Below are 11,851 nucleotides of genomic sequence, written 5' to 3'. Positions count from 1 at the left end.
GTGACCATTACACATTAACCCTTTATAGGACATTACTTTCTAGTGACCATTACACATTAACCCTTTACAGGACATTACTTTCTAGTGACCATTACACATTAACCCTTTACAGGATATTACTTTCTAGTGACCATTACACATTAACCCTTTACAGGACATTACTTTCTAGTGACCATTACACATTAACCCTTTACAGGACATTACTTTCTAGTGACCATTACACATTAACCCTTTACTTTCTAGTGACCATTACACATTAACCCTTTACAGGACATTACTTTCTAGTGACCATCTCTGTGGCCTTGTGGGAATAGTTTCCACCCTGAGATTGGAAGCGTGGGGGTTCGATCCCCGGTCGAGTCAAACCAAACACTTTAAAATGGGACCCGATGTGTCTCTGCCTGCAGATGTTCCAGAGGGTGTAGTTACTCGTACATCACGCTATAGAAACAGGAAATAGGCTCCTGCCCTATGGGCCGTTCTGGCTCAGACTTACCTGGTCCTGTAAGAAGAGGTCATTGGCCATGTGTACAATGCGGTCGATCAGGATGATTCCTCCGATGTTGTCCACATCCATGTCAGCCACCAGCGTCAGCACCATCACAGCCTCCACCAGCAGCTGTCTGTACTCTGGCTGGGGGACGTGGTTCAGAACAGACTCCACGTGCACCGCAAACTTGATCTCGCCTTCTGTCATCTGGCAGGCAGGGACATGACGTCAGAGTCAGAACGCTTTCCCAGACACAGATGGAATCTCCATCAAGGGATCTGTCTGTGCCAATCACAATGTCTGAAAGGAAATCTTATTTCCTACTATTATAGGAAGCTACATTTGTTCTAAATGGGAAACACTGAGAGATGTTCCTTGATGCCGTGCTGCTGTTTGGGAGTCTAGGGGGGTTACTGCACATTATAAATGGACTTGTAAAAAGGGCTATATAAATACCATTTGATCAATCTATTGATTTGACTACATACCTCTCTGGTAGTGGAGCACGTATCTATCTATAGACAGACTGACACTACATACCTCTCTGGTAGTGGAGCACGTATCTATCTATTGACAGACTGACACTACATACCTCTCTGGTAGTGGAGCACGTATCCATCTATAGACAGACCGTGACACTACATACCTCTCTGGTAGTGGAGCACGTATCCATCTATAGACAGACTGACACTACATACCTCTCTGGTAGTGGAGCACGTATCCATCTATAGACAGACTGACACTACATACCTCTCTGGTAGTGGAGCACGTATCCATCTATAGACAGACTGACACTACATACCTCTCTGGTAGTGGAGGAAGGCAGCACGTATCCATCTATAGACAGACTGACACTACATACCTCTCTGGTAGTAGAGCACGTATCCATCTATAGACAGACTGACACTACATACCTCTCTGGTAGTGGAGGAAGACAGCACATATCCATCTATAGACAGACCGTGACACTACATACCTCTCTGGTAGTGGAGCACGTATCCATCTATAGACAGACTGACACTACATACCTCTCTGGTAGTGGAGCACGTATCTATCTATAGACAGACTGACACTACATACCTCTCTGGTAGTGGAGCACGTATCCATCTATAGACAGACTGACACTACATACCTCTCTGGTAGTGGAGCACGTATCCATCTATAGACAGACTGACACTACATACCTCTCTGGTAGTGGAGCACGTATCCATCTATAGACAGACTGACACTACATACCTCTCTGGTAGTGGAGCACGTATCTATCTATAGACAGACTGACACTACATACCTCTCTGGTAGTGGAGGAAGGCAGCACGTATCCATCTATAGACAGACTGACACTACATACCTCTCTGGTAGTGGAGCACGTATCCATCTATAGACAGACTGACACTACATACCTCTCTGGTAGTGGAGCACGTATCCATCTATAGACAGACTGACACTACATACCTCTCTGGTAGTGGAGGAAGGCAGCACGTATCCATCTATAGACAGACTGACACTACATACCTCTCTGGTAGTGGAGCACGTATCTATCTATAGACAGACTGACACTACATACCTCTCTGGTAGTGGAGCACGTATCCATCTATAGACAGACTGACACTACATACCTCTCTGGTAGTGGAGCACGTATCCATCTATAGACAGACTGACACTACATACCTCTCTGGTAGTGGAGCACGTATCCATCTATAGACAGACTAACACTACATACCTCTCTGGTAGTGGAGCACGTATCCATCTATAGACAGACTAACACTACATACCTCTCTGGTAGTGGAGCACGTATCCATCTATAGACAGACTAACACTACATACCTCTCTGGTAGTGCAGCACGTATCCATCTATAGACAGACTGACACTACATACCTCTCTGGTAGTGGAGCACATATCCATCTATAGACAGACCGTGACACTACATACCTCTCTGGTAGTGGAGCACGTATCTATCTATAGACAGACTGACACTACATACCTCTCTGGTAGTGGAGCACGTATCCATCTATAGACAGACTGACACTACATACCTCTCTGGTAGTGGAGCACGTATCTATCTATAGACAGACTGACACTACATACCTCTCTGGTAGTGGAGCACGTATCCATCTATAGACAGACTGACACTACATACCTCTCTGGTAGTGGAGCACGTATCTATCTATAGACAGACTGACACTACATACCTCTCTGGTAGTGGAGCACGTATCCATCTATAGACAGACCGTGACACTACATACCTCTCTGGTAGTGGAGCACGTATCCATCTATAGACAGACTGACACTACATACCTCTCTGGTAGTGGAGCACGTATCCATCTATAGACAGACTGACACTACATACCTCTCTGGTAGTGGAGCACGTATCCATCTATAGACAGACTGACACTACATACCTCTCTGGTAGTGGAGGAAGGCAGCACGTATCCATCTATAGACAGACTGACACTACATACCTCTCTGGTAGTGGAGCACGTATCCATCTATAGACAGACTGACACTACATACCTCTCTGGTAGTGGAGCACGTATCCATCTATAGACAGACTGACACTACATACCTCTCTGGTAGTGGAGCACGTATCCATCTATAGACAGACCGTGACACTACATACCTCTCTGGTAGTGGAGCACGTATCCATCTATAGACAGACTGACACTACATACCTCTCTGGTAGTGGAGCACGTATCCATCTATAGACAGACTGACACTACATACCTCTCTGGTAGTGGAGCACGTATCCATCTATAGACAGACTGACACTACATACCTCTCTGGTAGTGGAGGAAGGCAGCACGTATCCATCTATAGACAGACTGACACTACATACCTCTCTGGTAGTGGAGCACGTATCCATCTATAGACAGACTGACACTACATACCTCTCTGGTAGTGGAGCACGTATCCATCTATAGACAGACTGACACTACATACCTCTCTGGTAGTGGAGCACGTATCCATCTATAGACAGACCGTGACACTACATACCTCTCTGGTAGTGGAGCACGTATCCATCTATAGACAGACTGACACTACATACCTCTCTGGTAGTGGAGCACGTATCTATCTATAGACAGACTGACACTACATACCTCTCTGGTAGTGGAGCACGTATCCATCTATAGACAGACTGACACTACATACCTCTCTGGTAGTGGAGCACGTATCCATCTATAGACAGACTGACACTACATACCTCTCTGGTAGTGGAGGAAGGCAGCACGTATCCATCTATAGACAGACTGACACTACATACCTCTCTGGTAGTGGAGCACGTATCCATCTATAGACAGACTGACACTACATACCTCTCTGGTAGTGCAGCACGTATCCCATCTATAGACAGACTGACACTACATACCTCTCTGGTAGTGGAGCACGTATCTATCTATAGACAGACTGACACTACATACCTCTCTGGTAGTGGAGCACGTATCCATCTATAGACAGACTGACACTACATACCCCTCTGGTAGTGGAGCACGTATCCATCTATAGACAGACTGACACTACATACCTCTCTGGTAGTGGAGCACGTATCCATCTATAGACAGACTGACACTACATACCTCTCTGGTAGTAGAGCACGTATCCATCTATAGACAGACTGACACTACATACCTCTCTGGTAGTGCAGCACGTATCCATCTATAGACAGACTGACACTACATACCTCTCTGGTAGTGGAGCACGTATCTATCTATAGACAGACTGACACTACATACCTCTCTGGTAGTGGAGCACGTATCCATCTATAGACAGACTGACACTACATACCTCACTGGTAGTGGAGGAAGGCAGCACGTATCCATCTATAGACAGACTGACACTACATACCTCTCTGGTAGTGGAGCACGTATCCATCTATAGACAGACTGACAATACATACCTCTCTGGTAGTGGAGCACGTATCCATCTATAGACAGACTGACACTACATACCTCTCTGGTAGTGGAGCACGTATCTATCTATAGACAGACTGACACTACATACCTCTCTGGTAGTGGAGCACGTATCCATCTATAGACAGACTGACACTACATACCTCTCTGGTAGTGGAGGAAGGCAGCACGTATCCATCTATAGACAGACTGACACTACATACCTCTCTGGTAGTGGAGGAAGACAGCACGTATCCATCTATAGACAGACTGACACTACATACCTCTCTGGTAGTGGAGCACGTATCCATCTATAGACAGACTGACACTACATACCTCTCTGGTAGTGGAGGAAGGCAGCACGTATCCATCTATAGACAGACTGACACTACATACCTCTCTGGTAGTGGAGCACGTATCCATCTATAGACAGACTGACACTACATACCTCTCTGGTAGTGGAGCACGTATCCATCTATAGACAGACTGACACTACATACCTCTCTGGTAGTGGAGCACGTATCCATCTATAGACAGACCGTGACACTACATACCTCTCTGGTAGTGGAGCACGTATCCATCTATAGACAGACTGACACTACATACCTCTCTGGTAGTGCAGCACGTATCCATCTATAGACAGACTGACACTACATACCTCTCTGGTAGTGGAGCACGTATCTATCTATAGACAGACTGACACTACATACCTCTCTGGTAGTGGAGCACATATCCATCTATAGACAGACTGACACTACATACCTCTCTGGTAGTGGAGCACGTATCCATCTATAGACAGACTGACACTACATACCTCTCTGGTAGTGGAGCACGTATCCATCTATAGACAGACTGACACTACATACCTCTCTGGTAGTGGAGCACGTATCTATCTATAGACAGACTGACACTACATACCTCTCTGGTAGTGGAGCACGTATCCATCTATAGACAGACTGACACTACATACCTCTCTGGTAGTGGAGCACGTATCCATCTATAGACAGACTGACACTACATACCTCTCTGGTAGTGGAGGAAGGCAGCACGTATCCATCTATAGACAGACTGACACTACATACCTCTCTGGTAGTGGAGCACGTATCCATCTATAGACAGACTGACACTACATACCTCTCTGGTAGTGGAGCACGTATCCATCTATAGACAGACTGACACTACATACCTCTCTGGCAGTGGAGCACGTATCCATCTATAGACAGACCGTGACACTACATACCTCTCTGGTAGTGGAGCACGTATCCATCTATAGACAGACTGACACTACATACCTCTCTGGTAGTGCAGCACGTATCCATCTATAGACAGACTGACACTACATACCTCTCTGGTAGTGGAGCACGTATCTATCTATAAACAGACTGACACTACATACCTCTCTGGTAGTGGAGCACATATCCATCTATAGACAGACTGACACTACATACCTCTCTGGTAGTGGAGCACGTATCCATCTATAGACAGACTGACACTACATACCTCTCTGGTAGTGGAGCACGTATCCATCTATAGACAGACTGACACTACATACCTCTCTGGTAGTGGAGCACGTATCTATCTATAGACAGACTGACACTACATACCTCTCTGGTAGTGGAGCACGTATCCATCTATAGACAGACTGACACTACATACCTCTCTGGTAGTGGAGCACGTATCCATCTATAGACAGACTGACACTACATACCTCTCTGGTAGTGGAGGAAGGCAGCACGTATCCATCTATAGACAGACTGACACTACATACCTCTCTGGTAGTGGAGCACATATCCATCTATAGACAGACTGACACTACATACCTCTCTGGTAGTGGAGCACGTATCCATCTATAGACAGACTAACACTACATACCTCTCTGGTAGTGGAGCACGTATCCATCTATAGACAGACTGACACTACATACCTCTCTGGTAGTGCAGCACGTATCCATCTATAGACAGACTGACACTACATACCTCTCTGGTAGTGGAGCACGTATCCATCTATAGACAGACTGACACTACATACCTCTCTGGTAGTGCAGCACGTATCCATCTATAGACAGACTGACACTACATACCTCTCTGGTAGTGGAGCACGTATCCATCTATAGACAGACTGACACTACATACCTCTCTGGTAGTGGAGCACGTATCTATCTATAGACAGACTGACACTACATACCTCTCTGGTAGTGGAGCACGTATCCATCTATAGACAGACTGACACTACATACCTCTCTGGTAGTGGAGCACGTATCCATCTATAGACAGACTGACACTACATACCTCTCTGGTAGTGGAGCACGTATCCATCTATAGACAGACTGACACTACATACCTCTCTGGTAGTGGAGCACGTATCTATCTATAGACAGACTGACACTACATACCTCTCTGGTAGTGGAGCACGTATCCATCTATAGACAGACCGTGACACTACATACCTCTCTGGTAGTGGAGCACGTATCCATCTATAGACAGACTGACACTACATACCTCTCTGGTAGTGGAGCACGTATCTATCTATAGACAGACTGACACTACATACCTCTCTGGTAGTGCAGCACGTATCCATCTATAGACAGACTGACACTACATACCTCTCTGGTAGTGCAGCACGTATCTATCTATAGACAGACTGACACTACATACCTCTCTGGTAGTGCAGCACGTATCCATCTATAGACAGACTGACACTACATACCTCTCTGGTAGTGGAGCACGTATCCATCTATAGACAGACTGACACTACATACCTCTCTGGTAGTGGAGCACGTATCCATCTATAGACAGACTGACACTACATACCTCTCTGGTAGTGGAGCACGTATCCATCTATAGACAGACTGACACTACATACCTCTCTGGTAGTGGAGCACGTATCCATCTATAGACAGACTGACACTACATACCTCTCTGGTAGTGGAGCACGTATCCATCTATAGACAGACCGTGACACTACATACCTCTCTGGTAGTGGAGCACGTATCCATCTATAGACAGACTGACACTACATACCTCTCTGGTAGTGGAGCACGTATCTATCTATAGACAGACTGACACTACATACCTCTCTGGTAGTGCAGCACGTATCCATCTATAGACAGACTGACACTACATACCTCTCTGGTAGTGCAGCACGTATCTATCTATAGACAGACTGACACTACATACCTCTCTGGTAGTGCAGCACGTATCCATCTATAGACAGACTGACACTACATACCTCTCTGGTAGTGGAGCACGTATCCATCTATAGACAGACTGACACTACATACCTCTCTGGTAGTGGAGCACGTATCCATCTATAGACAGACTGACACTACATACCTCTCTGGTAGTGGAGCACGTATCCATCTATAGACAGACTGACACTACATACCTCTCTGGTAGTGGAGCACGTATCCATCTATAGACAGACTGACACTACATACCTCTCTGGTAGTGGAGCACGTATCCATCTATAGACAGACCGTGACACTACATACCTCTCTGGTAGTGGAGGAAGGCAGCACGTATCCATCTATAGACAGACTGACACTACATACCTCTCTGGTAGTGGAGCACGTATCCATCTATAGACAGACTGACACTACATACCTCTCTGGTAGTGGAGCACGTATCCATCTATAGACAGACTGACACTACATACCTCTCTGGTAGTGGAGCACGTATCCATCTATAGACAGACTGACACTACATACCTCTCTGGTAGTGCAGCACGTATCCATCTATAGACAGACTGACACTACATACCTCTCTGGTAGTGGAGCACGTATCTATCTATAGACAGACTGACACTACATACCTCTCTGGTAGTGGAGCACGTATCCATCTATAGACAGACCGTGACACTACATACCTCTCTGGTAGTGGAGCACGTATCCATCTATAGACAGACTGACACTACATACCTCTCTGGTAGTGGAGCACGTATCCATCTATAGACAGACTGACACTACATACCTCTCTGGTAGTGCAGCACGTATCCATCTATAGACAGACTGACACTACATACCTCTCTGGTAGTGGAGCACGTATCTATCTATAGACAGACTGACACTACATACCTCTCTGGTAGTGGAGCACGTATCCATCTATAGACAGACTGACACTACATACCTCTCTGGTAGTGGAGCACGTATCCATCTATAGACAGACTGACACTACATACCTCTCTGGTAGTGGAGCACGTATCCATCTATAGACAGACTGACACTACATACCTCTCTGGTAGTGGAGCACGTATCTATCTATAGACAGACTGACACTACATACCTCTCTGGTAGTGGAGCACGTATCCATCTATAGACAGACCGTGACACTACATACCTCTCTGGTAGTGGAGCACGTATCCATCTATAGACAGACTGACACTACATACCTCTCTGGTAGTGGAGGAAGGCAGCACGTATCCATCTATAGACAGGCCGTGGCACTTCTGCAGGATCTTCCACACCTTCTGGTAGAAGCCCATTGGGACCCTGTTGATGGCCCCATCCAGCCGTCTCCTCCTCAGCCACTGACCCTGCCGCTCCTCCCACTGCAGGTGGCTGTCTGACCCCCCGGGGCCTACAGGGGACAGGATACCACTGGGGGTGGAGGGGCTGCTGCACCGCTACAGGGGGAGATGCGTGTTCATGTACGCACGCAGGGGTACACACACACACACACACACACACACACACACACACACACACACACACACACACACACACACACACACACACACACACACACACACACACACACACACACACACACACACACACACACCAGGTGAATTCAGGTCAAAGCTATGATCCCTTGTTGATGTAACTTGTTAAATCCACTTCAATCAGTGTAGATGAACGGGAGGAGTCAGGTTAAAGAAGGATGTTTAAGTCTTGAGACAACTGAGACATGGATTGTGTATGTGTGCCATTCAGAGGGTGAATAGGCAAGACGAAAGATTTAAGTGCCTTTGAACGGGGTATGGTAGTAGGTGCCAGGCACACCGGTTTGGGTAAAGAACTGCAATGCTGCTGTGGGTTTCCTGTGTGTATCAAGAAAGGTCCACCACCCAAAGGGTAGGAGTCAACATGGGCCAGCATCCCTGTGGAACGCTTTCGACACCTTGTAGAGTCCAGGCCCCAATGAATTGAGGCTGTTCTGAGGGCGTGTGGGGGAGTGTTCCTAATGTTTTGTACACTGTGTATATGCGCGCACTTAAGTGCAAAAACACACACATACATACACGCTCAAGTACAAACACACACAGGAGCATACACTCCCGTTCATGTACCGACATGCATAAACACACAAACGCACTTCTACCGTACACAGTCTTATGTTTTCCTGTTTCTTTGAATCAAATACAGTACATGTTACCATGACGACACCAGCATGCTACAGGCCAGTACATGTTACCATGACGGCACCAGCATGCTACAGGCTAGTAAATGTTACCATGATGACACCAGCATGCTACAGGCTAGTAAATGTTACCATGACGGCACCAGCATGCTACAGGCCAGTACATGTTACCATGACAACACCAGCATGCTACAGGCTAGTAAATGTTACCATGATGACACCAGCATGCTACAGGCTAGTAAATGTTACCATGACGGCACCAGCATGTTAGTACAGCAAGCATAAGGCAATGTAACGAAGAAAGACAACCGTTCAGAGTGAACCTTGTCTGCGTGGTCTAGTGAACATGGGACAATGAGGGAGACATGGTTCATGGTTTACCGTGGAACGGGGAGAGGTGACGTTGCTGCTGATGGAATAGCCACTGTTACTCATCTGGAAAGGATCAACACGGAGAAGACGTCATGTTGTCGTCGAGGGAGAGACACAGAAGGAGGGGATGACGGCGTGAAGGAAAGTCAAACTCACACCTTGTAAATACAGTTTAGATTAGGATCAAACATCAGACACCGTTAAAGATGTGGGCTAGAAAACAGGCAAACATGATCAGCAGCTCAGCATGAGGTAAGGCACTACTGACTGTATTCTAGTACAGCTGGTATGAATGGGCTTTCAGCTGGTGGCTTCATGTCATGTTATGATGGTTGGTTTCATTATGGTCTAGCTGTGGGGATTAGAGCTGATGAGGCGACATGACTATTAACTAACAAACTCAACCCACGCTGATCGGACGAGACGAGTCATCCAACTGCAATCAGAACCATACAACATTACAACATTACTACAACTATAGACAAAGAGCATTCTGTCGTCATGTCTTCTAACTAGAATCAAACATACAGAAACAGCATTAGGTCTATACTAACCTGTAGATTATATTATAGAGGATTAGGTCTATACTAACCTTTAGATTATATTATAGAGGATTAGGTCTATACTAACCTGTAGATTATATTACAGAGGATTAGGTCTATACTAACCTGTAGATTATATTATAGAGCATTAGGTCTATACTAACCTGTAGATTATATTATAGAGGATTAGGTCTATACTAACCTGTAGATTATATTATAGAAGATTAGGTCTATACTAACCTGTAGATTATATTATAGAGGATTAGGTCTATACTAACCTGTAGATTATATTATAGAGTATTAGGTCTATACTAACCTGTAGATTATATTATAGAGGATTAGGTCTATACTAACCTGTAGATTATATTATAGAGGATTAGGTCTATACTAACCTGTAGATTATATTATAGAGGATTAGGTCTATACTAACCTGTAGATTATATTATAGAGGATTAGGTCTATACTAACCTGTATATTATATTATAGAGGATTAGGTCTATACTAACCTGTAGATTATATTATAGAGGATTAGGTCTATACTAACCTGTAGATTATATTATAGAGGATTAGGTCTATACTAACCTGTAGATTATATTATAGAGGATTAGGTCTATACTAACCTGTAGATTATATTATAGAGGATTAGGTCTATACTAACCTGTAGATTATATTATAGAGGATTAGGTCTATACTAACCTGTAGATTAAATTATAGAGGATTAGGTCTATACTAACCTGTAGATTATATTATAGAGTATTAGGTCTATACTAACCTGTAGATTATATTATAGAGGATTAGGTCTATACTAACCTGTAGATTATATTATAGAGGATTAGGTCTATACTAACCTGTAGATTATATTATAGAGGATTAGGTCTATACTAACCTGTAGATTATATTATAGAGGATTATGTCTATACTAACCTGTAGATTATATTATAGAGCATTAGGTCTATACTAACCTGTAGATTATATTATAGAGGATTAGGTCTATACTAACCTGTAGATTATATTATAGAGGATTAGGTCTATACTAACCTGTAGATTATATTATAGAGGATTATGTCTATACTAACCTGTAGATTATATTATAGAGGATTAGGTCTATACTAACCTGTAGATTATATTATAGAGGATTATGTCTATACTAACCTGTAGATTATATTATAGAGGATTAGGTCTATACTAACCTGTAGATTATATTA

The 11,851-nt window shown here is 44.5% G+C and overlaps 1 protein-coding gene across 3 annotated transcripts in view; it reads right to left on the bottom strand.

The window, feature by feature from the left end:
* Window positions 1-11,851, bottom strand: part of LOC110496992 (phosphorylase b kinase regulatory subunit alpha, liver isoform) — a 44,339-nt gene that overhangs the window by 2,023 nt on the left and 30,465 nt on the right. The window contains exons 27-30 of one of the 3 annotated variants that reach the window (XM_036951496.1): window positions 10,514-10,540; window positions 10,114-10,167; window positions 8,762-8,995; window positions 497-697 (exon numbers count right to left, since the gene is read on the bottom strand). In XM_036951496.1, coding sequence (XP_036807391.1) covers window positions 497-697; window positions 8,762-8,995; window positions 10,114-10,167; window positions 10,514-10,540 — 516 coding nt within the window. Of the gene's footprint in view, window positions 1-496; window positions 698-8,761; window positions 8,996-10,113; window positions 10,263-10,513; window positions 10,541-11,851 lie in introns of those variants that run through there. The other 2 variants (XM_036951497.1, XM_036951498.1) reach the window with 2 other exon arrangements.

This window comes from Oncorhynchus mykiss, chromosome 18 (genome assembly GCF_013265735.2).
Source record: "Oncorhynchus mykiss isolate Arlee chromosome 18, USDA_OmykA_1.1, whole genome shotgun sequence".
Lineage (NCBI taxonomy): Eukaryota > Metazoa > Chordata > Actinopteri > Salmoniformes > Salmonidae > Oncorhynchus > Oncorhynchus mykiss.
This window is presented reverse-complemented; position numbering and strand designations above follow the sequence as displayed.